The 27060-nt window shown below is 43.4% G+C and overlaps 1 protein-coding gene across 6 annotated transcripts in view; it reads left to right on the forward strand.

Annotated features, from left to right (window-relative positions):
- LOC134339258 (transcription activator BRG1) overlaps window positions 1–27060 on the forward strand; it is a 169750-nt gene that overhangs the window by 108640 nt on the left and 34050 nt on the right. For all 6 annotated transcript variants that reach the window (XM_063035613.1, XM_063035619.1, XM_063035618.1 and 3 more), the window contains 6 exons: window positions 2717–2830; window positions 7845–7952; window positions 9371–9457; window positions 12113–12159; window positions 17485–17651; window positions 26618–26781. In XM_063035613.1, coding sequence (XP_062891683.1) covers window positions 2717–2830; window positions 7845–7952; window positions 9371–9457; window positions 12113–12159; window positions 17485–17651; window positions 26618–26781 — 687 coding nt within the window. The remainder of the gene's footprint in view (window positions 1–2716; window positions 2831–7844; window positions 7953–9370; window positions 9458–12112; window positions 12160–17484; window positions 17652–26617; window positions 26782–27060) is intronic.

Genomic DNA, 27060 nt, shown 5'->3' on the forward strand with positions numbered 1-27060 from the left:
CACCCGACCAAACCTTCATGCATTTTTGGCCATCACTCTTCAGGAAGGATGTGAGGATCCTAGAGTGGGCCAGAAGAGATCTACTGAAGCATTGCCAAGGATTTCAGCTCCAGAATTGGAATGAAGAAGCTGGGGTTGTTCTCCTTGGAGTATAGGGGAAAGTTTGGTGGAGGTAGACAAGTTCATGTTTAGAAGAGAGGGAAAAGACAAAGCTATTGCCCTGAGTGGGTGGCTCAAGGGCCATTTCTAGACAACAGATACAAGGGAGCATGATAGAACTGATTAACTAGAACTCACTGCTTGTGGGGTTGGTGGAAAAGGAAGCAGTCGCTGCTCTATTTTATTTTATTTCGAGATACAGGCCCTTCTGGCCTCACAAAGTCACACCATCCAGTTACGCCCATGTTATCAATTAACCTACTAATCCATACGTCTTTGGAATGTGGAAGGAAACTGGAGCACCCAGAGGAAAGCCATGCAGTCACAGGAACAATGTAGAAACTCCTTACAGACAGCGGTGGAATTGAATCCCTGGTCACTGGCTCTGTAATAGCGTTGTGCTAATGTGTACACTAGGGTGCTGCCTGGGTGCTTAGAGAAGGGAACTGGACTGGCACTGGAGCGGATTAAGTTGTTGTATTGTGGGGCAGGAGTGGTCAGCCAACTGGCTCTTCTTCCAAATCTTCAGGAGATACAGGAGACTTCAGATGCTGGTTCTGGACCAAAAAAGTAAAGAACTGGAGAAACTCAGTGGGTCAGCCAGCATCTATGGAGGGAAATGGATAGGTGATGTTTCCAGTTGAGACAGTCCAGGTGAAGGCTCTTGACTCAAAACATCAGTTTTCACTTTCCTTCTATAAATGCTGCCTGACCTTCTGATTTCCTCCACTTAATTGTTTCCTTTACATTGATTTCTCTAACTTCTAATATTTCCTCCTCCTTCTCCTTCCTTCTTTTCCCATCCACCATTCTAGCTCCCCTATTACCCCTTCTCTTCTTTTCACCTGCCTGTTGCCTCCTACTGGTGCCTCTCCTTACCTTTCTCCTATGGTCTACTCTCCTTCTTCTTCAGCCCTTTACCTCTTCCACCTATCACCTTCTAGCTTCTCACTTCATCCCCTCCCCCACCCACCTACCTGGCCTCACCTATCACCCGCCAGCTGGTACTCCTTATCTCTCCCGCACTTTCTTTTTCTGACTTCAGCCCTTCCATTCCAGTCCTAATGAAGGGTTCCAGCCCAAAAGGGGGGCTATGGAATGCAATTCCATTTATGAGGGAGGGCACTTAGGCATTGCTGGTTCCTTCCCGACTTTGCTTCGGAATAGAGTGCATCTTCTCATTGTCAGCTGGTGGCTGGGTTGTCAGGTGCTGGAGGAGTAAGTACGACTCTCATGTCCTGTCCACAGCAGTATGGCTTTTAACGCCTGCATTGGGTACTTTGGATCCCGTAAACCTCAGTTGACCTTTCAGTTACAGAGGGATGGCTGCACTGTTGGGGAGAGTGGGGCTGAGGCTGATAGGAGAGAACCATGCATTTATAGCGCTGACATACTGTCTCCAGTGTGCAGACCAATATTCATCCATCAGTCAACGTTTCCTGCCAACATCACCAGAGCAGATTATTTGGCTTTCATCACATTGCGAGATGCTATGCACAAATTGGCTTTCACTGTACTCATGAGGAAAGATTGAGTGAACTTGGAGTGAAGGGGGTGAGGAGATAGAGATGTACAAGATACTAACAGGCATTGATAGAGTGGGCAGCCCAGGGTGGAAATGGTAAATACAAGGAGGCATAATTTTAAGGTGATTGGAAGAAAGTATTGGCAGGGAAATGTTACTACACGGAGAGTGGTGGTGGATGTGTGAGCGTTCTCCCAGAGTGGTGGTAGAGGCAGATACATCAGTGACATTTAGTAGACTATTAGATAGGGAATTGATGAAGGAAAAGTGGAGGGTTATGTGGGAGGGAAAGGTTAGGTTGACTTTGGAGTAGCTTAAAAGGTCAGCACAGCATTGTGAGCCGAAGGGCTTGTACAGTGCTGTAATGTTTTATAGAACATAGAATAGTACAGCACAGTACAGGCCCCTCGGCTCACTATGTTGTGCTGACCCTTAAACCCTGCCTCCCATATAACTCCCCACCTTAAATTTCTCCATATACCTGTCTAGTAGTCTCTCAAATTTCACTAGTGTATCTGCCTCCACCACTGACTCAGGCAGTGCATTCCACGCACCAACCACTCTCTGAGTAAAAAACCTTCCTCTAATATCCCCCTTGAACTTCCCACCCCTTACCTTAAAGCCATGTCCTCTTGTATTGAGCAGTGGTGCCCTGTGGAAGAGGCACTGGCTGTCCACTCTATCTATTCCTCTTAATATTTTGTATACCTCTATCATGTCTCCTCTCTTCCTCCTTCTCTCCAAAGAGCAAAGCCCTAGCTCCCTTAATCTCTGATCATAATGCATACTCTCTAAACCAGGCAGCATCCTGGTAAATCTCCTCTATACCCTTTCCAATGCTTCCACACCCTTCCTATAGTGAGGCGTTATGTTCTTGCTTTTGCACAGTGACCACATCCATTGGCCAATTGAAATGTCCTGAGATTGGGAAAGGCCCTCTGTAAATGCAAGCTTTTGAATGGGGAGGGAGATGTGCCTCCCTTGCCAAATACCGAATCAATCTGCCTCCATTGTGTCTAACATCCCAAACAGGTGGATTTGAACGAGGAGGAAACCATTCTGATCATCCGACGCTTGCACAAGGTCCTCCGCCCCTTTCTGTTACGGCGATTGAAAAAGGAAGTGGAAGCTCAGCTTCCTGAGAAGGTACGGAATTCTTCTGGTGGTTTGAAGTGGACACGTGGGTTAAAGATCAATGGTGATTACATTGGGTTTGGGGTGAAAGGAAAGGGCAAGTAGACTCACATATCTTGGGGGTTTCAAACAACTGTCAAATTTTCATTTACTTATTATTATTTCAAGGTGTGAACATCGTTGACATACCACACATTTATTGCCCACCTCCAGTTGTCCTTGAACTGACCACTTGCTGGTCCATTTCCAAGATGAAAGAATAGCTCTAGTTGTCATATGTATATCGAAACATACATTGGAATGCTTGGCTTGCGTCACAGTCGGATGACTGTGCTGGGGGCAGCCCGCGAGTGTCACCATCTTTCCGGTGCCAACATAGTGCGCCCACAATTCGTTAACCTTAACCCATACGACTTTGGAATGTGGGAGGGAACTGGAGCATGGTCACAGGGAGAACGTACAAACTCCTTACAGACAGTGGCGGGAATTGAACCCTGGTTGCGATCACTAGTGTAGTTGGGCATTACAGTAACCACTATGCTACCCAGACAGCATTTAAGAATCTGGTCAAGTATATTGTCACCTGCAAGCATGGAAGGGTCAGGTACTCTGGAAAAACTTCCTGCAGCAACTTCACACAATCAATCAAAGATGAGTTCATTGTCAATGAAAAGCTTACTTGCAGCAGCATAAAGGCATGTGACAATATTCATTAGAAACACATAAATTATAGACCATTTCAGAATCAGGTTCAACATCACTAGCACGTGTCATGAAATTTGTTGTTATGTTGCAGCAGTACATTGTGTTACATAAGAAAAACATTATTTTAGTAAATTACATATGTCGTGTCTTACTTGTATTTGCATCGATATATTAGGCCCAGGATACATCCTCAGAGATGTTGGCGCCCAGGAACTTGAAATTGTTCACCCTTTCTGAAGCCTACAAATAAATCTATGGTCTTACTAATGCTGAGTGCAAGGTTTTTTTATTGCAACACCACAGCAATTTCTTACAAAAAAGAACAAATGAGAACAAGAAGAAATCCATTGTACTGCCAAGTAGTCGTGGTGTTGCTGTTTGAGGTAGTGATTAGTCTTGGTTTAGGAGCCTACAAGAGCCACAGGCATATAGGTTACAGATTACACACAGAATATAAATCATACACAAATTATACAAGACAGTGAAGAGAGGGGAAAAACGCCACCACATTGGTAGGTCTGGAATCTCTTATGGGCCAGGCTAAGTAAAGATGACAGATTTTCTGTCCTATAGACGTGTGTTGACAGCAATCGTCACTTCTTTTCACATTCTAGATCATTAACTGAATTGAAACTCCCCAGCAGTTATGATGGGATTTAAACTCAAAAGTCTAGATTGTTAGTTTCAGTTCCTGGCTTATTGGCCCAGTAATTTAAGCTGTGCACCACAGGCACAGTAGCTGAGCCTCACATCGACAGTACAGCTGGTCTGACCTGAAGAATATTACCACACAACCCTTGCAGAGAGCTCCTCACCACTAATGGCCAATACTCCTTGGATAACATCAAAACATAACCCCCAGCACAGTCCTCGCTGATTTGATTCGACACAAGTAATGCATTTCACTGTACGTTTCAATGTACATGTGACAATAAAGTTAATCAGCTAATTAGGCTAGTCAGACAACCAGACCCAAGAACAGCTTCTTCCCATTGCTGTCAGACTTGTAAACCAGTCACCTCCTTTACATCCCCCGCCGCCATCTTGAACCCTTAATCCTACTTCTTCTGTTATGTCAATTTGGCATTTCCTTTTGCACTGCCAAAGATTGCACTGTTCTGTTGCTTTGAGCTCATCACTGTATTTATTCTTTCTTTCTTTCTTGTTAAATCTTTTATTAATTTTCCAAAATTATAAACAAAATAACAATGTTGATACAAAGAGATTGGAATAATCTTATTATTAATAAACATATACAAAAAAGATTTCAGATAACACAGGTGTAATAGACTTCCAAATTCATGATGTAGTTAATCATAAAGAAAAAAAGAAATAAAAAGAAAAAAAATACAAAGAAACCCCCCCCCCGCCAAAAAAAGGAAAATGAAGAACTAAATACTAAACCCAAAAAAGCAAACGGAACAAAACAGGGCTGGACCAATATCTTAAACCGAACACGTTCAGTAATGTCGTAACCCCACTCCTCTATTCATATATTTTAAGTTAATAAGAAGGATTCGGAAAAGTCAAATTACATCATATGGAAATGTTGAATGAATGGTTTCCAAGTTTCTTCAAATTTAACCGAAGGAGCAAAAATATCACTTCTAATTTTTTCTAAATTTAAACATAATATAGTTTGGGAAAACCATTGGAATGTAGTAGGAGGATTGGTCTCCTTCCAGTTCAATAAAATAGATCTTCTGGCCATTAAAGTAACAAATGCAATCAAATGACAGGCCGAAGAAGACAAAGATCTATGTTCTACCACTGGCAATCCAAAAATTGCTGTAATAGGATAGGGTTGTAAATCAAAACATAAAACTGTTGAGATAATATCAAAAATATCTTGCCAATATTTTTCCAAGAGAGGACAGGACCAAAACATATTAGTTAAAGAAGCCACCTCAGAGTGACATCTGTCACAAATAGGGTTTATATGGGAATAAAAACGGGCTAATTTAACTTTAGACATATGGGCTCTATGCACTTTAAATTGTATTAATGTATGTTTAGCATATATAGAGGAAGTACTGACTAATTGAAAAATTTTATCCCATTTCTCTATAGGTAGGCAAAGTTGAAGTTCCCTTTCCCATTCATTTTTAATTTTATCAGATATACCTGGCTGTCATTTCATAATTATATCATAGGTAGATGCTATTCATCCCTTCTGAAGAGGATTTAAACCAAAATTTTATCGATGATATCGGTAGGGTATGAGATCGGAAAGGTAGGCAACATAGTATTTTAAAAATTTCTTATTTGTAAATATCTAAAAAAATGGGATCTAGGCAAATCAAATTTCTTAGATAACTGTTCAAAAGACATGAAACAGTTATCCAGAAATAAGTCACAAAAACATGTTATACCTTTCGTTTTCCATATCAAAAAGGCTTGGTCCATAACCGAGGGTTGAAAAAAAATTAGATATAATAGGGGTATTTATTGTATGTATTATTACCGTGTACTCTGTTTACTCAGCTTCACGTGAGCAAGGACTTTCATTGCATCTCATTTCATTTCTTTGTGTGACAAGAAGTTAACCTGAATCTGAATCATGCAGGCTGCAAGATCAGATAATCCTGTTAGTTGTGAGAGAAATGTTGGCCAGGAGGCCAGGAAGGACCCTCTTCTCTGCAAAGCAGTGTCACTGGGTCATTTCCACTCTCCGCTCATCCACACTGAGAGAATAGACTAGCTCGTGAGCAATTGGACCCCAACCCTGAAGCATAGGGATTAGTGAAGGTAGGTGCTTGATAGAACAATCTGAGACAGAGTTACATTTATTATAAGTGACTTAGATGGCAGGAAATTTGTTGATGTGCCACAGCAGAACAACGAAAAGACATAACATGACCGTAAATTACAAAAAATAAATAAATAGTGCAAAGCAAAAGAAATAATGAGCTGGTGTTCACAGGTTCATGAACTGTTCAGAAATCTGATGGCGGAGGGGAAGAAGCTGTTCCTAAAATGTTGAGTGTGTCTTCAGGCTGCTATACCTTCTCCCTGGTGGTAGTAATGAGAGGAGGACGTGTACTGGGCAATGAAGGTCCCTAACAATGGATGCTGTTTTTTTGAGGCATTGCCTTTTGAAGGTGTACTCGATGATGGGAGGGCTTGTGTCTATGATGGAGCTGACTGAATTTACAGCCCCCTCTGCAGCTTTTTCCAATCCTGTGCAATGGTGCCTTCATACCAGATGTTGATGCAACCACTCAGAATGCTCTCCATGGTACAGCTATAGAAATTTGCTAGTCCTGGTTGGATGGGCCAAAGGGTCTCTTTCTGTGGTCTGCAATTCTATGATCCAGCCTTCTGTGTCTTCAGCAGAAGTGGGCTGAGAAGTGGCAGATGGAGTTCAACCCGGAGAAGTGTGAGGTGGTACACTTTGGAAGGACAAACTCCAAGGCAGAGTAGAAAGTAAATGGCAGGATACTTGGTAGTGTGGAGGAGCGGAGGGTTCGGGGGGTACATGTCCACAGATCCCTGAAAGTTGCCTCACAGGTAGATAGGGTAGTTAAGAAAGCTTATGGGGTGTTAGCTTTCATAAGTCGAGGGATAGAGTTTTAGAGTCGCGATCTAATGATGCAGCTCTATAAAACTCTGGTTAGGCCACTCTTGGAGTACTGTGTCCAGTTCTGGTCGCCTCACTATAGGAAGGATGTGGAAGCATTGGAAAGGGTACAGAGGAGATTTACCAGGATGCTGCCTGGTTTAAAGAGTATGGATTATGATCAGAGATTAAGGGAGCTAGGGCTTTACTCTTTGGAGAGAAGGAGGATGAGAGGAGACATGATAGAGGTGTACAAGATATTAAGAGGAATAGATAGAGTGGATAGCCAGCGCCTCTTCCCCAGGGCACCACTGCTCAATACAAGAGGACATGGCTTTAAGGTAAGGGCTGGGAAGTTCAAGGGGGATATTAGAGGAAGGTTTTTTTACTCAGAGAGTGGTTGGTGCATGGAATGCACTGCCTGAGTCAGTGGTGGAGGCAGATACACTAGTGAAATTTAAGAGACTACTAGACAGGTATATGGAGGAATTTAAGGTGGGGGGTTATATGGGAGGCAGGGTTTGAAGGTCGGCACAACATTGTGGGCTGAAGGGCCTGTACTGTGCTGTACTATTCTATGATTTATCATTGTCTTGTGGGTGTGGTGTTGTGCCTACCCTCGTACTGTGTGGGTATACTCACTTCCAGACCTCAGCTGACCAAAGGCACAATTCCCATTGGAGGGATTGGGAGGTGGGAGGATGAGGGTCTTCGGTGCATGTTGACACCCCACAGTTAAGGTGCTGCTTTGTCCCCTCACAGGTGGAATACGTCATTAAGTGCGACATGTCAGCTCTGCAGAGGGTGCTGTACCGTCACATGCAGGCAAAAGGAGTGCTGCTGACCGATGGCTCAGAGAAGGACAAGAAGGTCTGGGAGCCCTCCAGTTGACTACTGACACTGTCTCCTTCACAGGAGCAGAGGCTTGTGGTGGCTAGTTGTGATTACTCTTCCGCATGGTTACAGTTCATTTATCTCCCAGCCTGGCCTGCCCACTTGTTTGGTAATGTCTCTCAGATTCCTGTTGGTTCACTTCCAACTGGTGAAGGTTTACCCCAGCTTGATGTGGCTTTGCAAGCTTGGTTGGCCTTTAATGGTAGAGAGGTGTGAAATTCCCTTGCATTAGGCTTGAGAGAAAGGAAGCAGGCTTCATCCCACTGTTGAAGGATTCCAACGGGATGTAAGAGTCAGAGATTTAGGAGAGAGAGGGAAGGAACTGTGGAATGACATTAGAAACAAAGATAATATCATTGACCATCAGTAGCAACGTGTGGAAAAATACCCCATAAAATGTTAGCATGTATAGTTTATAGACGACATGGACGATAGAAAATGGAGGACTATATGGAAGGGAAACGTTAGATTATCTTGGAGTTGGTTAAAAGGTTGGCAGAACATTATGGGCTGAAAGGCCATGGAGCAGACACAATGGGCTGAATGGCCTAATTCTGCTCCTATGTCTTACGCCTGTACTGTACTATGATCTGTTGAACAGCAGAGCCCATGTTGTCGTACCATCCTTTTAACCTACTCCTCGATCGATCAAACCCTTCCCTCCTACACAGCCCATGACCCTCCATTTTTCTTGCATCCGTGCACTAGTTTGACAGCATTAGAGGGCATTTGAATGGATGCTCGATTGAAGGGGGTGGATTTTATGACAAACTTAAAGGAGAAGATGGGGGAGGATGCCAGAGGGATTTGGGGATGGAATTCAGGAACTTGGGGGTCTCGGCAGCAGAAGGCAAGGCTGCCAATGGTAATGTGAATAATCATGGCTTCACAAGAGGCTGGAATTTAACCCTTCTCACAGGTTTGTAAGACTGAAGGAGGTTGGAAAGGTAGAGCGTGAAGAAGTCTTAGGAGAATTTGAAAGAGAATAAAATCTTAGAACAGGAGCATGAGGCAACTAGGAACCAATGGAGGGCAAGAAACACAGAGATAACTGAACTGTGTAAGAGCCTGAGGGTAAATGGAATAAGAAAGATGCGAGAAGATTCGGAATGGGATTAGGAGACCATTGTTGCAGCGAGTACACTAAATGGGCTGAATGGCTGTTTGTTTGTTTACAAAATTATATGAGGCTTTCCCACATAGGTGTAGTAAAGGTGAAGGAAAAATAATATTGTTTGCAGACTTTAACTTTTGGAGGACAAAGATTCTGGCCTTTTAAGCAGGCAGATTACACAGCCTTCAATGGGAATACCTTTCCTTTGACCTCTCTCTCTGTTACACTGAGGTCAGGTTCTGCCACTTAATTGTGAGATTTTTTGGCATCTTCTCTGCAGGGCAAAGGTGGCACGAAGACTTTGATGAACACCATCATGCAGCTGAGGAAGATTTGTAACCACCCGTACATGTTCCAGCACATTGAGGTAGGTGACATGGCACAGGGCCAGAGTCACTGGACAATGGGAGAGGTGGGAGAGCGGTTGACCAAGGTGAAGTGCATCTGCTCCTTAAACCATGAGATATAGCAACAGAATTAGGCCTTTAAGTCTGCTTTGCCATCATTTAACGTATTTTTCTCAATTCCATTCTCCCACCTCCTCATAACCCTTAACTCCCTTATCAATCAAGAGCCTTTCAATTTCTGTCTTAAGTACACCCAACGACTTGGCCTTCAAAGCTGTCTGTCGCAATCGATTTACCACCCTCTTCCTCATCTCAGTTCAAAAAGAACATCCTTCTATTCTAACGCTGTGCTCTCAGATCCTAGACTCTCCTATGGAAATGTCCTCTCCACATCCACTCTATCTCAGCCTTTCAGTATTAAGTAGTTTCCTCTCACCCTTATGAACTTCATCAAGTACAGGCCCAGAAACATCAAACACTCATCGTACGTTAAGTCTTTCACACCCGGTATCATTTTTGTGAATCCCCTGTGGGCCCACGAGGGCCAGCAGATCTTTCCTTAGCTACGGGGCCCAAAATTGCTCACAGTATTCCAAATGGAGTCTGATCCACACCTTTGTAAAGCTCCCCCACCCTACCTGAGTACTCTCGCTGTACAGGCTCTGTTTAAGTGTACATTTCTCTCAAAGTCAGGTGAGCCATGAGAGGCAGAAGGATAGGGGTGAGTGGTTACAGAGGTAGATGTGAGAAGCTGCGATCCCCAAGCTTAAGGAACAAGAACTGGATTTCCAATTCTTGATCGCTTGCTGAAAGGTGTGTGTGTGTGTGTTATAACTTGCGTCTGTTTAATTTTGTAGGTGAACATGTTTGTTGATTTATGTACGTATATGGTAACATGTGCACATATTGTACATGTGCATTGTTGTGGATTGCTTAGCTGACTCTGTGTGCGTGTGTGTGTGTGTGTGTGTGTGTGTGTGAGATATTGTGTGTGTGCGTGTGTGTGTGTATGTGATTGTGTGTGTGTGTGCGTGATCGTGTGTGTGTGTTTGTGTGTGTGTGTGTGTGTGCATGTGATTGTGTGTGTGTGTGTGTGATTGTGTGTGTGTGTGTGTGTGTGTGTGTGTGTGATTACATGCTTGTGCATCTGCCCATAAAACATAGCACAGAACAGCACAGTACAGTCCCTTCGGCCTATAATTTTATGTGGACCTGTTTACCTGCTCCAAGATCCGTCTAATGCTTCCCTCCCACATTGCCCTCCATTTTTTCTTCCTGTACTACAGAGTACACTCCCTTCAGCCCATGATGTTATACCGACCTTTTAATCTACTCCACGATCTAGCTAACCCTTCCCTCCTACATAGCCCTTAACTTTTCAATCACCCACTTCAACCCTGCTTCCCATTCCCATTCAGATATGTCCATCCATGGCCTCCTCTACTGCCATGATGAGGCTAAATTCAGGTTGGAGGAGCAACACCTCATACACTGTCTAGGTAGTCTCCAGCCCCTTGGTATGAACTTAGAATTCTCCAACTTCCGGTAATTCCCTCCCCCTCCCTTTCTCTATCCCTATTTCACATCACCTCCCTCATAGTTCTGCCTCCTTCTTCTACCACCCATTGTTTTCAGGGCTATGACGTCAATGCTTCCCCTCCCCCACCCATTTGTCTTTCAAATTACTGGTCTTTCAACTGAAGCTACAAGCATTCTTCAAATCCTTCCCCATCTTTCATTCTTCAGTCCTGACGAAAGGTTCCGGCCCAAAACGTCGACTCATCGTTTCTGACTGATGCTGCCCGACCTGCTGAGTTCATCCAGTGTACTGAAAGTGTTACTTTGATCACAGCATCTGCAGATTATTTTGTGTTTTCAATCATCCATGTGCCTATCTAAGACCTTACATGTCCCTAATGTCTCTGCCTCTACCACCACCCCTGACAACATGTTCCACACACTCACCCCTCTCTGTGTAAAAGACCAACCTCTAACATACCCCTTGTACTTTCCTCCTATCACCTTAAAATTATGCCCTTTCGCATTAGCCATTTCCACCCTGGGAAAAAGTCTCTGGACTGACCACTCTGTCTATGCATCTTATCATCTTATGCACCTCTATCAAGTCAGCTTTCATCCTCCTTCACTCTGAAGAGAAAAGCCCTAGCTTGCTTAACCTTTATGAGACAAGTTTAAGGTTGTGTTGAGTCCTAATTTCATCTACTGTTCATCTGCAAACAGCTCAAAGAATAAATAGGATGTTTTGGGTCAAGACCCTTCATCAGAACTGGTTCTCGACCCAAAACATTGACTGTCCATTTCCCTCCACAGATGCTGCCTGACCCACTGAGTTCCTCCAGCATTTTGTGTTTGTTGCTCCAGCTTTCCAGCATCTGCTGTCTCTTGTGTCTCACTTTACAAAAGGGTCAGCATAGGTCTAGTAGTTAGAATGCCCTGTTGCAATGTATGATCCTCTCATCTGGAATCCAGAAATGTTCTATTGTGATTGGCCATTTAAATAAAGAGCATGCATTAGGTGATAGAAATCACTGTGTAATTGGCTAAATGTGATGTTGGTTAAATAGCTGCTGGGAATTCTCTGGGAATTCAGAATATTCCCGTGATTATCTGTGTCCTTTTCCTTTCATTTCTTGACGCTTTGTCTTTTTGATCAGGAATCTTTCTCAGAACACTTGGGATTTACTGGAGGCATTGTACAAGGGTAAGTCAGACCAGTCTCCACATGTGTCACCATTTGAAATGAGTGACTTAGTGTTCAGTGAATTGGGTAAACCATGTCTCCCCAGACCAGACTTAGAATCTCACTTGCCTGTGTTGAATTTCAACTACTGAGTGTGTAAGATGAAGTTTCATGAATGAAGCTCGAGAAATGATCGCAGCTGATCTTCTGACTGAGTGTGCGTGAGACTGTTAGCAGGACCTAATTAAAGACAGATTCAAACACTCAATCTGTGATGATGCATCTGATCTGAGGTTTTCCCTAAGGATTTATTGGAATGACTGATATGAGGGGCGAATGAAATAATGGGATTAGTGGAATGGGTAGCTGATGGTCAGCATGGATTCAGTGGGGCAAAGGACCTGTTTCTGTGCTGTACGACTGTGATCAGAATTGGGGTGTCCCCGTGGCTCTTTGAGTGCCGCACAGAATCTCGCCCTATAAAGCGAGCATCAAAAGACAAACTTCCTTTGCAGTTACAGGGAAGCAGGAGACCTCTGGCGGATCAGTATGGCAGACAGCAGGGAGATTTCCATGTCTTGACAGTCCTGGAAAATAATGGCTCAGAGCTGGGGAGCCTGGATATCGATGCTGGTTTAGGATTTAGGTGAAGGAAGCCCGGAATCTAACCGGGTGGTACAAAAAGACTGCTGGAGGAACTCAGCAGGTCGAGCAGCATCTGTGGGAATAAAGAAATAGTCAATATTTCAGGTCGAGGCTCTGCATTAGGGGACTGATAACACTCCTGCGATGTACCTTGAGACAACTAATGATATTAAGTGCGTAAGAGCAGATTTTTCACTACCACCATTGAGGAGGAGGTACAGAAGCCTGAAGACCCACAATCAATTATTTAGGCAACATACATCAAAGTTGCTGGTGAACGCAGCAGGCCAAGCAGCATCTATAGGAAGAGGCGCAGTCGACGTTTCAGGCCGAGACCCTTCGTCTCGGCCTGAAACGTCGACTGCGCCTCTTCCTATAGATGCTGCTTGGCCTGCTGCGTTCACCAGCAACTTTGATGTATGTTGCTTGAATTTCCAGCATCTGCAGAATTCCTGTTGTTTGCGATCAATTATTTAGGAGCAGCTTCTTTCCCTGAGTTGTCCATGTACAACATTATTCCTTTTTCTGTATTATTTATTTTTGTAATTTATAATAATTTAATGAATTTGCACTGTACTGTTGCCCAAACAACAAATCTCACGACAGAAGTTAAGGATAGCTTCTCTGTTATATTACCAGAACAAAATTGTAGGTACTGAAATCCAAAATCAAACCAGAAAATGAAGATAAAGATTAGCTTTAGTTATCACATGTACATTAAGATGTGTACATGTCACAGACAGTGAGATGAGTCAAATCAAATCAGCGAGGATTGTGCTGGGGGCAGTTTGCAAGTGTTGCCACACTTCTGGCAACAACATAGCAAGCCCACAACTAACTAACGCTACCTCATTCGTCTTTGGAATGTGGGAAGACACCGGAGCATTGGGAGGAAACCCATGTGGTCACAGTGAGAACATAAACTCTTTACGGGCAGTGACAGGATTTGAACCCCGATCTTACAGCTGCCCCTGTAAAGCATTGTGTTAACCGCAATGCGACCCTGCCGCCCTGGATGATGGAAATACAAAGCACGTGTATGGAGAGAGAAACAGAGTTAAATACTTCAGGTCCAAGACAAAATGCTCAGAATGTTTGTCAAGGAGTCATAGACTTCTCTTTCCATAAGACACCCGACCTGAATTAGGCCAGTCAGCCCATCAAGTCTACTCCACCAACTGGTTTATACCCCTCTCCACCCTATTCTTCTGCCTTCTCCCTGTAAACTTTGACACCCGGATTAACCAAGAACCTATCAACCTCTGCTTTAAATATACTCATTGCCTTGGCCTCCATAGCTATCGTGGCAATGAATTCCACAAATTCACCACCCTCTGACAAAAGAAATTTCTTCTCATCCATCCTAAATGAACGTCCCTCTATTCTGAAGCTGTGCCTTCTGGTCCTTAGACTTATCCACTATAGGCAACATCCCCTCCATATCCACTCTGTTTAGGCCTTTCAGTATTAATAGGTTTCAATGAAATCCCCCTCCCCTATTCTTTTAAACTCTAGAGAATACAGGCCCAGAGCCATCAAATGCTCCTCACATGTTAACTCTTTCATTCCCAGAATAATTCTCGTGAACCTCTTCTAGACCCTCTCCAATGCCAGCACATCTTTTCTTAGATAAGGAGAGCAAAACTGCTCCAAGTGTGGTCTAACCAATGCCTTATAAAGCCTCAGCATCACATCTTGCTTTTTTATTCTAATCCTATTCACTCAAAATGAATGCTAACATTTGCCTTCCTTACCACCATCTCAAAGTGCAAGTTAATCTTTAGGGAATCCTGCACAGACTCCCAAGTCCCTTTACGCTTCTGATCATTGAAATGTTTCATCATTTAGAAACAGTGTATGCAGCATCCTTTCTGTTAAAGTGCATGACCATACACCTCCTTACACTATATTCCATCTGCCACTTCTTTGCCCATTTTTCCAACCTGTCCAAATCCTTCTGCAGACTCCCTGCTTCCTCAACACTACTTGCCCTCCCACCCATCTTTGTATCTTCTGCAAACTTGGCCGCAAAGCTATCAATCCGTTATCCAATTCGTTGCGGAACCCTGCAGAATACTAGCAGCTGACCAGAGTAGGCCCCTTTATTCTAACTCTTTGCCTCCTGTCAGTAAGCTAATCTTCTGTCTATGCTAGTATCCTTCCTGTAATACCATGAGCTCTTATTAAGCAGCCTCATATGCAGCACCTTGACAAAAGCCAAATAAACAACAAGCACTGGCTCTCATTCATCTATCCTGCCTGTTATTTCGTCAGAAAATTCCAACAAATGCGGAAACCATGCTGACTTTCGCCTACTTTATCGTGCGTCTCCAAGTACCTCAAAACTTCATCTTTAATAATGGACTCCAACGTCTTCCCAACCACTGAATTCAGGCTAACTGGCCTAGAAATTCCTTTCTTCTGCCTCCCTCCCTCCTTAAAGAGTGGAGCGATATTTGTAGTTTTTCACTCCTCTGGAACCATTCCAGAATCCAGTGATTCTGGAAAGATCATTACTAATGCCTCCTCAGTTTCTTCAGCTACCTCTTTCAGAAAACTAGGGTGTAGACCATCTGATCCAGGTGACTTATCTACCTTCAGAGCTTTCAGCTTTCCAAACACCTTCTCCTTAGTAATTAGCAATTACATTCACTTCTGCTCCCTGACACACTCAAATTCCTGGCATGCTGCTAAGTCTCCTACAGTGAAGACTAATGCAAAATACTTTTTAAGTTCATCTGCCGTTTCTTTCTCCACCATTATTACCTCTCCAGTGTCATTTTCTGGTGGTCCAATATACACTCTTGCCTCTCTTTTCTTTATGACATCTGTGGACTTCAGAAAGGGTAAGATGAGGGAACACATACCAATCCTCATAGAGGGGTCAGAAGTGGAGGGAGTGAGCAGTTTCAAGTTCCTGGGTGTCAAGATCTCTGAGGACCTATCCTGGTTCCAACATATCGATGCTCCTATAAAGAAGGCAAGACAGTAGCTATATTTCATTTGGAGTTTGAGGAGATTTGGTTTGTCAGCAAAAACACCCGCAAGTTTTTTCCAGATGTACTGTGCAGAGCATTCTAACTGCTGCATCACCGTCTGGTATGGGGGGAGGGGGGTGCCACTGCACAGGATCAAAGTTAAGCTGCAGAGTTGTACAATTAGTGGGCACTGGACATCTTCAAGGGCGGTGTCTCAGAAAGGCAGTGTCCATTATTAAGGACCTCCGGCACCCAGGGCATGCCCTTTTCTCACTGTTATCATCAGGTAGGAGGTACAGAAGCCTGAAGGCACACACTCAGTGATTCAGGAACAGCTTCTTCCCCTCTGCCATCTGATTCCTAAATGGACATTCAATCCATGAACTGTACTTCACCTCTTTTTTATTTCCTATTTTTTGTGCTAGTTATTAAACTATATAATATATACTTACTGTAAATCACAGGTTTTTTTACTCTATTATAGTGTATTGCTTTATACTGCTGCCGCTAAGTTAACAAATTTCCCAGCATATGCCGATGATATTAAATCTGATTCTGATATAAATCTGAAAAAAACTTTTGGTATACTCTTTGATATCTTCGGGCCAGCTTACCTACATATTTCATCTTTTCCCTCCTTTTCCAGTTGCTTGCTGTTGATTTTTAAAAGCTTCCCAATGTTCCAACTTCTCACTAGTTTTTGCATTTTGTGTTTATGCTGCCTTTGATTTCACTTGTTAGCACAGTTGCCTCAGCCTGCCTTTGGAATATTTATTGATCTTTGGGATGTACTTATCTTGCACCTTCTGAATTGATCCCAGATCTTCAGCCATTGCTGTTCCTCCATCATCCCTGCTAGTGTTCCCTTCCAATCAACTTTGGCCAGATCCTCTCTTGTGCCTCCGTAACTCCCTTCACTCCACTGTAATAATGATACATCTAGCTTTATCTTCTCCCTCTCAAAGTGCAGAGTGAATTCTATCATATTATGATAGCTATCTCCCAAGGGTTTCTTTGCTGTAAGCTCCCTAATTAAGTCTGGTTTATTACACAGCAATGATTTCGGAAATAACTTTCCCCTAATGGACTCAACTACAAGCTGCTCTTAAAAGCCATCTCATAGGCATTGTACACATTCCTGTTTTTGGGATGCAGCACCAACCTGATTATTAAAATCTGCATATTAAAATCCCCCATCACTATTGTTATATTGCCCTTATTCCATGCCTTCACTATTTCCCATTGAAACTTATATCCTACATCTGGCTACTGTTGGAGACCTGTATATAACTCCCCTCAGCATCTTTTTACCCTTGCAATTTCTTAACTCTACCCATACGGATTCTACATCTTCTGATCTTATGTCATCTCTTTCTAAGGATTTGATTTCATTTTTTACCAACAGAGCCTGTCCTTTCAATACAATGTGTCTCCTTGGATGTTAAGCTCTCAACTATGATCTTCTTTCAGCCACATCTCAGTGAAGTCTGCAATATCACACTGCCAATCTCTAACTCCACTACAAGATCATCTACCTTGTTCTGTATACTGTGTGGATTCCAATATAACACATTTCATAGATGCTGCCTGACCTGTAGAGTGTTTTCAGTATGTTCTGTGTTTATTTAAGGAGCATGTAGTAATGCTTTTGGAAGTAACGTTGTGTTGGGTCGACATGATCGCCAGCCTGGTACTGAGTGGGGATCTCATTCTTCTCTGACAGAGCCGATTTATACCGAGCCTCAGGGAAGTTTGAACTGCTGGACAGAATTCTCCCCAAGTTGCGGGCAACCAACCACAGGGTACTACTCTTCTGCCAAATGACTTCACTGATGACCATCATGGAAGACTACTTTGCATACCGCAGCTTCAAGTACCTCCGGCTGGATGGTGAGTGCCGGTATTTTTTTTTTACCTCTTCCCATCCCAAACTAAGCTCCCCTTCTGCCTCTGATCACATGAAACTCCTCAAACCTCTAAAGTGGCAGCTTTCCATTGAAGAGGAACACTACTGGTAGGATCAATTTTGGTGCTGATTAAACAGCTGAATTATTTTCTCCATTGGGACAATTGTCCCATGGATGAGCTGGTTTGTTTGAAATCGACAAGCCTGACTGTCAAAGTCCAAAGTAAACTTATAAATTATAATAAATTTATCATATAAGTAAATAAATTGATGCAACACACATCAAAGTTGCTGGTGAATGCAGCAGGCCAGGTAGCATCTCTAGGAAGAGGTACAGTCGACGTTTCTGGCCGAGACCCTTCGTCAGGACTAACTGAAGGAAGAGTTAGTAAGAGATTTGAAAGTGGGAGGGGGAGGGGGAGATCCAAAATAATAGGAGAAGACAGGAGGGAGAGGGATGGAGCCAAGAGCTGGACAGGTGATTGGCAAAGGGGATATGAGAGGATCATGGGACAGGAGGTCCGGGGAGAAAGACAAGGGGGGGGGAAACCCAGAGGATGGGCAAGGGGTATAGTCTGAGGGACAGAGGGAGAAAAAGGAGAGAGAGAAAGAATGTGTGTGTATAAATAAATAACAGATGGGGTACGAGGGGGAGGTGGGGCATTAGCGGAAGTTAGAGAAGTCAATGTTCATGCCATCAGGTTGGAGGCTACCCAGACGGAATATAATGTGTTGTTCCTCCAACCTGAGTGTGGCTTCATCTTTACAGTAGAGGAGGCCATGGATAGACATATCAGCATGGGTTTATTTTTAGAAGCTTTTTGTATGACGCATGACTCCGGGGTTGTACACCTAATGGGTTCTCTTTTTTTTCTCACTTTTCTGCTTAGTAGGTTTTTTTTGTTATCACAAATTTTTTTTTTAATCTTTAAGATAATGTCTTTTTTGAGACATTGTAAGTGTTGTTACTTCAATGTACTCGTTATTTTTTCTGTATATAACAATAAAAAGATTTGAAAAGAAAGAAAGTAAATAAATTATAAATTAATTAATATAAATTAATTATAAATTTAGATTACACTCGATGGCCACTTTAATAAGTACACCTGCTCACCTGTTTGTTATGCAAATAGCCAATCATGTGACACGGTCAAAAGGGTCAGTTGTTGTTCAAACATCAGAATGGGGAAGAAATGTGATCTAAATGACTTTGACCAAGGAATGATTCTTGGTGCCAGTTGGGATGGTTTGAGTACCTCAGAAACTGCTGATCTCCTGGGATTTTCACAAACAACGGTCTCTAGAGTTTACAGAGAGTTATGTGAAAAACAAAAAAAAAAATCCAGTGAGTGGCAGATCTGTGGGCAAAAACACCTAGTTAATGAGAGATTAGAGGAGAATAGCCAGTCTGGTTCAAGGTGACAGAAATAACCACATGTTACACCAGCATTGTGCAATGGAGCGTCTCCGAATATACAACGTGTCAAACATTGAAGGGGGTGGGCCATAGCAGCAGAAGACCACGGCGGACCCCACTCCTGTATCTAATAACGTGGCCACTGAGTGTATGTCAACACATACTGCAAGAAAATGAATCGCAGGGTAGTATATGTTGGCCTGGTTCTACGGCACATGTTCTCTGTTTTTTTTACTTATTTGTTATTTGGACATTTTTTGATATTTGCACAGTTTGTCTTCTTCAGCACATTGGTTGCTTGTTAGTCTTTGTGCGTAGTTTCTCATTGATGCAACTGTATATCTTTGTTCTACACAAGATTACCATCATCTGCAGAACCTCTTGTATTTTTGTTATGTTCTAATTGTGTTCTTTCTAATAAAGATGTGTTTATATTTATTTGCTTGGGAACATTGTGCTTCTAATGTGGTGTGCCTGTGATGATGCTGTAAGTAAGATTGTGCGTACATGTACTTGATGATGGTTATGAGGACACACAGTCCCCTTTTATTGTCATTTAGTAACGCATGCATTGAGAAATGATAAAAATGTTTTTCCAGAATTATATCATGAAAAACACATGATAAACCAACTTAAAAAACTAACAAAAACCACACAATGATAACATATAGTTACAACAGTGCAAAGCAATACCGTAATTTGATAAGAACAGACCATGGCACAGTAAAAGTGTCAAAGTCTCTCGAAAGCCCCATCATCTCACGCAGACGGTAAACCTCCAGCGCCGCCAACTTGCCGATGCAGCATCCCGGAAGCATCCGACCACGGTCCGACTCCAAGTCCGTCCGAAAAGTCCGAGCCTCCGACCAGGTCTCCGACACCGAGCACCGAGCACCATCTCTGCCGAGTGCTTTGACCCCAGCCCCGGCAACAGGCGATACGCAAAGCCGAGGATTTGGGGCCTTCGTCTCCAGAGATTCTCGATCGCAGATGGCAATAAACTCCACTTAACTTTTGTGATCGTGATGATTATCTGGTCTGAAGTGAATGTTAAGGGATAGAGGCAGTATTTATCCCATCTTTGCTGCTTTCTCCAATGAACACCAGAGGGAGTTTCCTGTGGTAAAGCCAAAACCAGAATGAGAATCAGATTTATTATCACTAGCATACGCTCAGTGGCCACTTTACTGGGTACCTCCTGTACCTAATGAAGGCCACTGAGTGGACATCCGTGGTCTTCTGCTGCTGTAGCCATCCACTTCGAGGTTTGATGTGTTGTGCATTCAGGGATGCTCCTCTGTACATTACTGTCTGGCCATTCTCCTGACTTCTGTCCTTAACAAGTTGTTTTCACCCGCAGAACTGTTACTCAATAGATTTTTTTTTTTGTTTCTCGTACTATTATCTGTAATTATTTGTATTATCTGTATTACTTCGGATGACTCTGCCATAGTTGGATGCATCAGCAAGGGAGATGAGGCTGAGTACAGGGCTATGGTAGGAAACTTTGTCACATGGTGTGAGCAGAATTATCTGCAGCTTAATGTGAAAAAGACTAAGGAGCTGGTGGTAGACCTGAGGAGAGCTAAGGTACCGGTGACCCCTGTTTCCATCCAGGGGGTCAGTGTGGACATGGTGGAGGATTACAAATATATGGGGATGCGAATTGACAATAAACTGGACTGGTCAAAGAACACTGAGGCTGTCTACAAGAAGGGTTAGAGCCGTCTCTATTTTCTGAGGAGATTGAGGTCCTTTAACATCTGCCGGCTGATGCTGAGGATGTTCTACGAGTCTGTGGTGGCCAGTGCGATCATGTTTGCTGTTGTGTGCTGGGGCAGCAGGCTGAGGGTGGCAGACACCAACAGAACCAACAAACTCATTCATAAGGCCAGTGATGTTGTGGGGATGGAACTGGACTCTCTGACGGTGGTGTCTGAAAAGAGGATGCTGTCCAAGTTGCATGCCATCTTGGTCAATGTCTCCCATCCACTACATAATGTACTGGGTGGGCACAGGAGTACATTCAGCCAGAGACTCATTCCACCGAGATGCATCACAGAGCGTCATAGGAAGTCATTCCTGCCTGTGGCCATCAAACTTTACAACTCCTCCCTTGGAGAGTCAGACACCCTGAGCCAATAGGCTGGTCCTGGACTTATTTCATAATTTACTGGCATAATTTACATATTACTATTTAACTATTTAGGGTTCTATTACTATTTATTATTTATGGAGCAACTGTAATGAAAACCAGTTTCCCCCGGGATTAATAAAGTATGGCTATGACTATGACTAAACTCTGGAGACTGTCGTGTATGAAAATCCCAGGAGATCAGCAGTTTCTGAGATACTCAAACCACCCCGTCTGGCACCAGCAATCATTCCACTGTTAAAGTCATTCTGATGTTTGGTCTGAGCAACAACTGAACCTCTAGACCAAGTTGCTGCCACATGATTGGCTGATTAGATATTTGCATTAACGAGCAAGTGTATCTAATAACTGAGGTATTTCCTGAAATTTATTGTTTTATGACAGCAGTACAGTGCAAAATTTAGACGCATTTCTATAAGTTATAAAAATAAGTAAATAATGCAAAAGACAAATATTGAGGTAGTGTTAATCGGTTTATGGACCATTCAGAAATCTAATGGCAGTGGAGGAAAAAGCTGTTCCTAAAATGTTGTGTGTGTGTCTTCAGACTCCTGGTACCTTCTCCCTGATGGTAGTAACATGAAGTCAAGGTTATTGTTGTGCATAGGTACGGTGAGGTACAGGTACAATGAAGAACTTGCTTGCAATGGCATCACAGGCATAGAGATACAGACAATACAGTATAAATTATGCATAAATTAGACTACTGAAAATCATTTTTTCAAAACAGGATATTATTGCAAAAATACAATTAGAAAAAGTTAAGAGCAGCAAACAATCTGTTGGAGGGACATGGGATATCGAGCAGCATCTGTGGGAGCTGGGTGCCGGACTGCTGTGGGATTTTGACCCAAAATGTCAATACTCCCCCAACAGATGCAGCTTGAGTTTCTATCTTCATCCAGCAGATTGCTTCTTTTTCCATATTCCAGTATCTACAGTCTCTAGAAAAGGTTTGGAGCTGAAAAATTCCTGGCTATGCTTCCAGGAACAGGAATGGGTGGAATTCCATTCACTCAGAACTACCCCCCCCCCCCCACCTCATCTCAGATCATGGGAGCAGTGGCCTGAGGTCAAATTGATGCATGGGTGATGCTCAGCTGGGTAAGCAGCCTTACGAGGCACAAAGGATTCTGCAAATGCTGGAGATCTAGAGCCACACACACAAAATGCTGGAGGAACTCAGAAGGTTAGGCAGCATCTATGGAAGGGAAAAAGGGATTTCAGGCTGAAACCTTTCAATAGGACTGGAAAGGAGTGGGGCAGAAGCCAGAATAAAATGGGGAACGGGGAAGGATGATTAGTGAATACAGGTGAGAGGGGATGGCAGATAGTTGGGAGAGGGGAAGAAGTGGGAATGATGGGAAAAGTTGGGAGGTGAAAGGTGGAAGAGGCTAAGGGCTGAACTAGATGGAATCTGATCGGAGAGGACAATGGACCATATATAGAAGTACAGTGCTAGAATCCTGAGGTGATAATTGCCCCATTAGGGACAGATAGGGTGGGGCCAGACCAATAGAATACCCTCACTCTGTGACAGCATGGTCTTTCTTACCCATCAAGGATCTTTGTGCCAGTGCACGTGCGTTCCTTCAGGATCCCAATGCCTCTGTAAAGAGCCCAATGTCCTCTCGTATCAGATTCCATCTTACTCAACCCTTTACCTCCTCCACTCAGATCTCTACTGCTCTCAATTCTCTGATCTGCTTCCTCTTTAGATGCTTCCAGTGATCTAGACTCCAGAATCAGAATATCAGATCTATATCAAATTTGTTATTTGATAATAAACAGTACAGTGGAAATACATAAATTTACTGTAATCAGCAAAATAAATACTGCAAAGAATAATGAGGTAAACATAATAATAAAAGAATAAAAGGCTTTAAGCTCATTGGGGAGTAAAACATCACTGCCGTTAGGTTTCACCTTCCAGGAAGTAATGGCCGGAAAACCTGGCCAAAGAGTCATGCATCTGATTGTCTCTTCCTTCACATGGAATGTCTTTCCACTCTCACAATGGCCTTCCATAGGTCATACATGGACTTCTTGTAGGATTCGGGTTCACCTTCTGTGGTAAAGAATTCCAGAGTTTCACCACCCTCTGTGAATCTGGGCAGGTTATTCAGCTGGGCAGCTGGAGGAGCCTTGAGATGATGTAGGAACTGAGGTGGGGATGGATGGTCCTTTAAAACACGACTGTATGAACAGATAGTTTTCTGTCTTGTATTAGATTTTCCTCTAGGCCTGTCATACAATTAACCTACCACTAGGTGGAGCCATCTGCCTTTTTGTGGCCCTCACCACCACAAGATCATTTTTGAAATCGAAACTTTGTGGACAAATCTTAGGTGGACTTCCCATCCCTGCTGGTTCTGAGAGAGAAACGAAATTAAAATTAGTTCTAATTACCGAGTGATGGTCAGAGCAGGAATAGGATCATAGTATAGATAAATGAGTGGCTAAGGAAGTGGTGCAGGGGCAGGGTTTCAGATTTCTGGATCATTGGGATCTCTTCTGGGGGAGGTATGACCTGTACAAAAAGGACATGTTACACCTGAACCCAAGGTGGTCCAATATCCTTGTGGGCAGGTTTGCTAGAGCTGCTGGGGAGGACTTAAAATAAGATTGGATGGAGGATGGGAACCAAAGTGATGGGGCAGTTGGTATACAAGTTGATGCAATGTGTAGTGAGAGTGTGAGGAAGGACAGGCAGATGATATATGGCAAAATTGCGGTCACTGGGATGAGTTGATGTGTATCATGGGGGGAAGAATCGAAAAGGGTAATGAGTATAGGACTGAAGGTGTTATATTTGAATGCATATGTATATCAATTAAGGTAGATGATCTTGTAAGGCAGTTAGAGTTTGGCAGGTGTGACGTTGTGGGCATCTCTGAGTCGTGGCTGAAAGGAGATCATAGTTGGGAGCTTAACATGGAAGGATACACATTGTATTGAAAGGACAGGCTGGTAGGCAGAGGGTGTGGCTTCCTTTGGTAAAAAATGAAATCAAATCCTTAGAAAGAGGTGACATAGGATCAGAAAATGTGGATTTCTTATGGGTAGACTTAAAAAAACTACAAGGGTAAATAGACCCAGATGGGAGTTATATACAGGCTCCCAAACAGTAGCCAGATGTGGGATATAAATTTTAATGGGAAAAAGAGTATGCATGCAATAAGGAGAACGTAACGATAGTCATGGGGGATTTCTATATGCAGGTAGATTGGGAAAATCAGGTGCTGGATCCCAAGAGAGGGAATTTGTAGAATGCCTACAAGGTAACTCTTTAGAACAGCTTGTTGTTGAGCCCACTGGGGACAGGCAATTCCGGATTGGTTATTGTGTAATGAAAAACATTTGATTAGGGTGCTTAAGGTAAAAGAACCCTTAGAAAGCAATGATCACAATAAGTGAGGAGTCTGTAGAAGGACTTGGACAGATTGGGAGAATGGGCAAGTAAGTGGAATATGTTGTATGGAAGTGTGTGATCATGCACTTTGGTAGAAGGAACAAAAGCATAGACTATTTTCTAAACAGGGAATTGGTCAGACCGAAATGGACTTTGTGAGCAGTTTTGGGTCCTTTATCTCAGAAAAGATATGCTGGGATTGGAGAGAGTCCAGAGGAGGTTCGCAGTAATGTAAGGTGCGTTGATGGCCCTGGACCTGTGCTTGCTGGAGTTTGAGAGAATGAGGGAGAATCTATCAAATATCCAAACCTTTTGAATTTCAAAAGGTCTAGATAGAATGGATGTGGAGAGGATGTTTCCTTTAGTGGGTGAGTCTAGGACTAGAGGGCACAGAATAGAGGGACGTCCATCTAGAACAGAGATGAGAAGGAAGTTCTTTAGTCAGAATCTGTGGAGTTCATCGCCATGGATGGCTGTGGAGGCCTGGTCATTGGATATGTTTAACGTGGAGGTTAATAGGTTCTTGGTCAGTCAGGGTGTCAAGTGTTATAGAGAAAAGACGGAGGAATGGGGCTGAGAGGGATAATAAATCAGTCATGATGGAATGAGAGAGCAGAATCAACGGGGCAAGTGGCCTAATTCTGCTCCTGTGTTTTATTGTCTTATAGACATATATTGTGAAACTTGTTCGTTTGTGGCTGTAGTACAGTACAAGACATAAAAAATACTATGGGTTACAATCAATCAATAAATAGTGCAAAATTGACCATTCAGATACCTGATAGCAGAGGGGAGGAAACTGCTCCTAAAATGTTAAGTGTGGTCTTCAGCCTGCTACAGCTCCCCCCTGATGGCAGTAATGTGACGAGAGTAAGTCTCAGATGGTGAGATTCCTTGGCGATGGATGCCACCTTCTTGAGGCAAGTCCTTTCGAAGATATTCTCAATGGTGGGAGGATTGTGGTGGAACTGGCGCAGCCCTTTGTGATCCTGTGCATTGGAAGCTCCAAGGGTGAACAGATGGGCTTTCTGCACGGTCACTTTTAAGCTCATTTGTATTCATACAGGGCTCAAACTCTCAACCTGTCAAGGTGGGGTTTGGACTGACATACTCTGAATCTGGTTAGGTAACATAACCTGGTGACTGCAGATACTAGAATCTGGAGCTTTAAAAAAAAAAGCCGCTGCAGGAGATCAGCAGCTATGGAGGCAGATGGATGGTCTGCATCTTGGGTGGGGGTCCTTCATCAGGGTATTTATTAGACTAGTGTGTCTTGACCTGAAATGCCAATTATCCCTCTGCCTCCACAGATGCTGCCTGACCCACTGATTCCCTCCAGTAGCTTGTTCTTTGGTAACATACGCAAGTCACCTCACTGGGTCAGGTGGAAGGTGGGGCTTTACCATGAAGTTCCAGAGGCAAATTGCTCAGCCATGAGGCTCCACTGCAGCCCTGTAAGTTGGGATTATTTTACCCTTCAACCACCAGACTCCGTGGATAACTTCAGTCACCTCAACACTGAACTGGTTCCACAGCAAAAGACCCACTTTCAAGGACTGTACAACTCATATTTTCAGTATTTATTTATTTATTATTTGCCCCTTTTTTTTACTTGCACAGATTGTTTTCTTTTGAACACTGGTTGTCTGTAAGTGCTTGTGTGTCGTTTTTCATTGATTCTTTTGTATTTCTTTGTCCTATTGTAAATGCCTACAAGAAATTGAATCTCAGTAGTATATCGTGACACATATGTAATTTGGTAACAGATTTACTGTGAGCTTTGAACTGTACGAGATGGTGGAAGGCTAGGATTCAGTCATCCAGTGACTCCCCCCGCCCCCCCCCGCACTGTCTAACCGACTGTTCTCCCTATAACTGTACGAGATGGTGGAAGGCTAGGATTCAGTCATCCAGTGCCTCCCCCCCCCCCCCCGCACTGTCTAACCGACTGTTCTCCCTATTCCAGGGACCACCAAGTCCGAGGACCGCGGCATGCTTCTGAAGACGTTCAATGAACCCAACTCCCATTACTTCATCTTCCTGCTCAGCACACGGGCTGGAGGCCTGGGCTTGAACCTCCAGGCAGCAGACACCGTGGTCATCTTCGACAGTGACTGGAACCCACACCAGGTGAGCTGTTCAGGAATCTATTGTGTGTCCCTTCCCTCTGTGGAGAGAGCTGGCTATCAAAACCCGAGGGGGCCAGTCGAGAGCAAGAGGAACACCATGAGCCCGTTCCCTATCCAGTTGTAGAACGCAAGGCGCAGGAACATGCCCTTTGGCCCGTTAAGCTGATGACACCTCATTTCCTTCTGCTTGCACATTGTCCATATACTCCGTACTCTGCACGTTCACATGCCTATCTGAGAGCCTCTTAAATTCCTCGTTCGTATCTGTCCTGGTTAGACA

This window comes from Mobula hypostoma, chromosome 29 (genome assembly GCF_963921235.1).
Source record: "Mobula hypostoma chromosome 29, sMobHyp1.1, whole genome shotgun sequence".
NCBI classification, from domain to species: domain Eukaryota; kingdom Metazoa; phylum Chordata; class Chondrichthyes; order Myliobatiformes; family Myliobatidae; genus Mobula; species Mobula hypostoma.